This window comes from Limulus polyphemus, unplaced genomic scaffold, assembly GCF_000517525.1.
Source record: "Limulus polyphemus unplaced genomic scaffold, Limulus_polyphemus-2.1.2 Scaffold4805, whole genome shotgun sequence".
Taxonomy (NCBI): Eukaryota; Metazoa; Arthropoda; class Merostomata; order Xiphosura; family Limulidae; genus Limulus; species Limulus polyphemus.
This window is the reverse complement of record NW_013670415.1, coordinates 69,001-75,000: the sequence shown is the minus strand read 5'-3', so window position 1 is coordinate 75,000 and position 6,000 is coordinate 69,001. Positions and strand designations below refer to the sequence as shown.

At 33.7% G+C, this 6,000-nt stretch overlaps 1 protein-coding gene across 1 annotated transcript in view; it reads right to left on the bottom strand.

Annotated features, from left to right (window-relative positions):
- LOC106471710 (urease-like) overlaps positions 1-6,000 on the bottom strand; it is a gene marked incomplete at its 3' end in the record, with an annotated part of 55,022 nt that overhangs the window by 4,975 nt on the left and 44,047 nt on the right. Inside the window, exon 17 of the mRNA XM_013932327.1 lies at positions 3,500-3,744. Coding sequence (XP_013787781.1) covers positions 3,500-3,744 — 245 coding nt within the window. The remainder of the gene's footprint in view (positions 1-3,499; positions 3,745-6,000) is intronic.

Here is a 6,000-nt window from a genome sequence, read left to right as displayed (position 1 = left end):
GCCCAAGAAAAAACGTTTTTGTCAAAATAAATATTCTCGTGCTAAGAAATTATTACACAACACCATTTATTGTACTGATTACTGGTGCACGTGACTTACTATAGTCCACTCTCATGCAGCACTTACAGTATACAGACTAAATGTCTGAATCTAACTCTCACATGTAAAAAATCAAACAAAAAACAGTACTTTTTTTTCAGTAGTGCCCGCATGAAATCCTAATGTTTCTAATGCCATGATACTGCCCGCTGTCATCTTCACATGTGAGGGACAAACATACACTGCCTGCTCTATCTGTGTTCTTAAATGGATGAGAATAGTTAGTCTGATTAAATGTCTTAGACACAACTCATAGTTTGTTTTCCTTTTTCAACAAGTCGGTTGGTTATTTTGATTACAAAATCAATAGTTTAACTAGTAATTGTATAATTTTGTCATTATTTTTATCGCCACAAACTTTTGCGTTCTCCCGCTATTCGACTCTACGAAATAATTAAAAACTGTTAATTTCCAAAAGGGGAATAGGGGTCGTCAAAAAGTACAGAAACAAATTGAGTCAAAATGCAAAGATTATATTTTCAATCTTACAACTAGGGACTCTAAAAATGTAAACAAACTAGGCTGGAAATAGTGTCCACATTATTTTCTCAAGCTACAAATCCCTATTTTGACTCCATGTTTGCAGTATTTGTCAATTTTAGTGGAGTCGAAATAGGGATTTGTAGCTTGAGAAAATAATGTAGACACTATTTCTAGCCTAGTTTGTTTACTTTTATGGAGTCCCTAGTTGTAGGCTTGAAAATATAATATTTACACTTTGATTCAACTTGTTTCTGTACTTTTTGGCAATCCTTATTCCCATTTTTAAATTAATAATTTTTGATTGCCTTGCTTTTAAGTTTTTTTATTTCCGTTTATGGAGAATACATTTTAAGCTACATATGCATTCATTTGAATGTTACATGTTTTTAAACAGTTTACTGCTGCAGTGGCATTTTTTCCACTCAACCATTATTTCTGAGCCAGGCAGTTTCGTGTAAACACGCAGGTGTCGAGTACAAAGGAAGCCGCTCACAACAACATCGCATATATTATGTATTTATAGCTACATAAAGAAACTTTCAATATAAAATAGTCAACTTTATAAATAGGTCATGGACATTCGTAGCGTTTCATATACTATGTCAGTCTAAGTTTTGGTGCAAAATACCGAACCGATTTCGCTGTAGGCCTGTGAAACAAAAATATGAATAATAATAATAACAAAATATGCACTCAAAATTTCAACGAAGTACGAAAATCAGTAGAATAAATCACCTCTCACAAGAGTAGAGAAATCTACTATGGTAATCGTCTACTGTTAGAAAACTTGCTGAAATAGTCGCAGAAAACCATGTAGAGACAAATTACGACAGCCAACTCGAGAAATGATTAATCCCCAACTTGGCAGTTTCCAATTAATGTGCTATAAGTTACACAAATTATTTTCCATTTAAAGCGCGTAAGTAAAATACAAGATTTTTTCAATGACGAAAAGTGAAGGACTTAGAGAAATTCTTCAGGGTGAAGAAACGAAGGCTCTTGAATTAATTTTAAAACTACCCTATGACATACCAATACTGCATTCATTAGTATTGTCCAGATTTCAGTAAAATATTCATAGCCGTTTTTCTGTAGCGGCATATAAAACTCTAATCAATAATATTAACGCTGGAGACACTGTTATATATATACATTTATTTATTTACTCAAATAAAACTAAGAAGCCTTTCGACTGGTATAGAAAGGAGTATTTCCGTTTAGTATAACGGTGCTTAAATGGTTTCTACATTTCTTCAATGTTTGAATGGCTTCGAAGAGTTTATGTTTGAAGAGAAGAAGAACTTAAAAAATTTTAGAGGGTGAAACCTCTACTTTTGAAAATCAACATAAAAATAGCCCTACACCCTTCGCAGGAGTTTGTTTATAACTGTGCAAAGATTTTGGCACAGTATACCTAGCCGTTTTTGCTGTTGGCTTCGGTGCTTGAGTGGCTACGAAGAGAAACTTGGCCAACAGCGATGAAACAACTGATATAATTTCTTTCAAGAATAGCATAAAAATAGTACTACGTAGGAGTTTTTTTTCCATAGGTTTACTTGGTTTGAATAAAATATTCATAGCCGTTTTTTCTGTAGGTTTATGAAACAAGAATAATATAAATAATAATGATATGAAGAACAAATGGATGAATTTTGTCTAACAATCGGAAAATCAACTTTTTTGCTATTATCAATATATTAGCAGCCTTAGCCATTGAGATAGAAGGTATTGGGTGTTATTTCAAGAACAAGTCTGCTTTTTAAGATGGTTTTGCTCGTATAGTCTATTAGATATTTTGTGAAATTCCTGAGGGAACCCTATTATGAACTACTATCGTGGTTCATGATAACTAAGCTTCAGGCAGAGATTGTTCTCTGTTGTTAAGTATTGTGTTATCTAAAGTGCATGACAACGGTTTCTAATGTCCGTAGATCACTTTTGTTGCTAGTTGGATGGCTAAATATCACTGTATTCCTCTGAACTTAAACTCTAGTTGATATAGAGACCTCAATAAATGACGTCATTCTATAGGTACACAGCAACATGTGTTATAGTAGTTTATCTTAGATGTAAAGCATCCCGAAACTTACGCTGTCGGAGCCATTTAATGAACTTTCGTTGATCACAAGGCATTGTTAGGGAGGATTATATAAATTATGCGTGTACTAATGACGAGTTTTTCAAGAAACAGGAATTCGCGATAGTGCACGAAGTAAACATCTAATATTTATTTATTATGTAAATTACAATCTATTATTTCGTTAATGTTACTTTTAATAAACAGTATTGATTAAAACGTTCATTTATCATTGCTATCAATTATATACTCTTAACATAAGGATTATTTTGCATTATTAGCTTGGTGCATTGAACTTCGTGAGTTGCTATTGGGATTACAGCCGAAAATATCGTTATTAACGACAGTACCTAACTGATAAGTAAATTTATTTTAATCTTGATAAGTAAGAACAGTATATTAGATTATATATATTCATTATTGGATGAACTCTTACTTATGATCTATGTAGGTAGACTGCTTTGGTTATAAGTTAATATTAATAAGTACAGAACATGACGATCCATACATAAACAGGTCTTGGAATGGTTCTTAATGATTCACATGCAGGGCCAGAATTACATTACACTTGCGTTTTATATTACTAGTTTCCACGCGTATTAAAATGTTTCTCATCTTAGCATAAAATTAGCTACATTTTTATGTTCCAAGATACCAACAAAATTTCTAAAAGTTAACATGTACCTTCCTCCCCCTCCTTATGTACGTTCTTACGTGCAATCAGCTCAATTATGATATACAAACATCAGAAGTCATTTGAAACAATGTTGGACAATAAAAGCCCCCTTATTTCTCTGCTACACTCTGTTAATCTTTAAACCTAACAATATTCACACATACTTATCTAGATGGTGGCACACCATCAACATATCCATATGTTCATCTATAGTGTTTCTTGTGAATGGTCTTGTTGGGTTGGTTGAAGATGGCAAGACATTGGATTCTCCACATACCCTTAAGATGTCGGGTGCATGACCACCTCCTGCCCCCTCACTGTGATATGTGTGAATAGTCCGACCCTTGAAAGCTTCGATCGTTTGCTCTACACAAGATGATTCATTCAGTGTGTCTGTGTGAATCATAATCTATAAGCAAACCAGGAAAGGAAAAAAGTTCTGGACATTTTTCTTCTTCTTCTATAATTTCATAAAATATATTTTCTCCCATAGGAGATTTTGAGCTGTAAAGTGACTAATCTTATGCAAATGCCAAAAGCGAGTTTAGGATTAACAAACAAATAATACATTTTAGGAGATAGTTATTAATGATTTAGTTTAACAAATATGTTAGTCATAAAAATTTAAGTTACATTTTAAATATTTTATTACAAGGTGTATTTTGCATTAACAATAGTAAAGAATTTTCTTTTCAGCATATTCATATTAAGTATTTATTAATGTATGTCTTAGTGACATTCTACAATAACTTTAATATGTTAACCTTATATTTATTACTGTGACATTCATTAAATAGTCATTATTGCAATAAGTCTTAATTTCAGCATTTTAGATTTCATCATCCCGTTACACCTCTAATACGTCAGTATCTGAAAGTGTGTATAGAAAACTGAATCTTAAGATATGACTAATATATTACCAAATGTAGAAGGCTTATGTTATGCTTATGATTTGCTAATTTCATGTGTACATGTGTAGTTGTGCATGGGTGTAAATTATTTTAAAGTTGCAGCTGCACTTGGGATTCATTATTCGTATTTTGAAATATAGGAAAGGTTATATAAAGTTTTAATCAGTTTAGCATCAACGAAATTCGCCCTCCTCTGCTCATCAGTAAGTCTAAAAGTTTATATCACGCTTAAAATCAGATTTTCGATAGCCGCGATGGGCATAGCAGAGACAGCCCAATTTTGTAGCTCTGCGCTTATCAATACAAAAACAAACAAAATTAATAAAGCTTAGCAAAATCATTTAAAGTGTTTTTCCAAATTTTATGATACATTCTATGAACTGTCGCTAAGTCTGATTAAATATTTTCACTGTTTAAAGTGTTCTTTTTGACCAAACTAACGTGTTACCTACATGATGCTCACTTTTTTCCGATAGCAACGCTTTCACAGGCAAATCCGGCTTCCAGCCAAGACTCTCACAAATCTAGACTTGAGCTCTATTGCCTGCTTTCCAATCTTCCTCAGCATTACTGTTCCACCAGTACGAGGTATTCTTTTTTTTTTGTAGAAGTTGTTGCTTTGACTTCACTTAGCATCCTATACAAGAACATCTGTCGTCTTGATACAGAATAATTCTTGTTGGTTCACGTGTTTAGCAGTTATAAGGTTGATAGCTATATTGTTTTCACATGCGTCCCAGATGGGATGTCTGGCATTAGATTTTCCTACCACAAGATTCAAAGGAGTTTTGTCAGACAGGTCAGGTAAGAACCTCCAATCTTCAGCATGTGTTGCAATAGCTTTCATGAACATACTGATGATTCAGATATGTGGGGTTGCTTTTGGTCATCTATCTCTATGTTTCGTAGCTTGCTGTGGTTATTGTACTATTGAGAGCTGTTATAATGTTCTTGACAGATGTATTGTCGTGTCAAAGCCGAGATCCCATACTGAGTACACGAGATCCATTGCTTCATTGGGTACCTATATTGTTTGAAAACAATACATTAACCACTTTCTGTTCGTAACTCTCACCCTAACAAGGTAGGTGAGTGACGACGGGCTCGTAGCCTATTAGAATGGAACTGCGAGGGAGGCCAATAGGGCATAAAGATACCGTCCCACCATCTAAAAGTCTCACTTCATGTCAATCAGCACTGCGTATAACTAGAAACTAGGCTCTCCATTTTGTTTCCACACTATAAAAACATATTGTAAAGAAGTATCTTCATTCATGATCTGTCAACCTGCCCAGTAAGTGTGACACAATATGACACACAGCTGAGTTGTATCATATTCTATAGATTCATACGCCATACTGAGAATGGAGTATGTTCTAATAAAATTATTTAAATATGCAAATCAGCAAACCATATGACAACAACAGCTAATATAAATTTGCAGAGGAATGGCATCTATCAGATTTACATTTTGACATTATTTAGTATCATGTAAGTAGTTTGATGCCACCAAAATAAAATTATAGCTTTTGGGAGTATGTATAACAACACTATCCGACGCCAAATATTCATACACTCAGATCAAAGATGTTTTCAAATCGATGATTTAGGATTTAATGTATTTAATGGTATTGGAAAACAAATGAGCATTTATCAACTTTAGGCACCAAGGCCATCCATAAAGAGACCTGCGACAACTCTTACCCAGCCATTGTAAGTAAATGAAGTATCTTGTGACAGGCGAGAGTCCACGA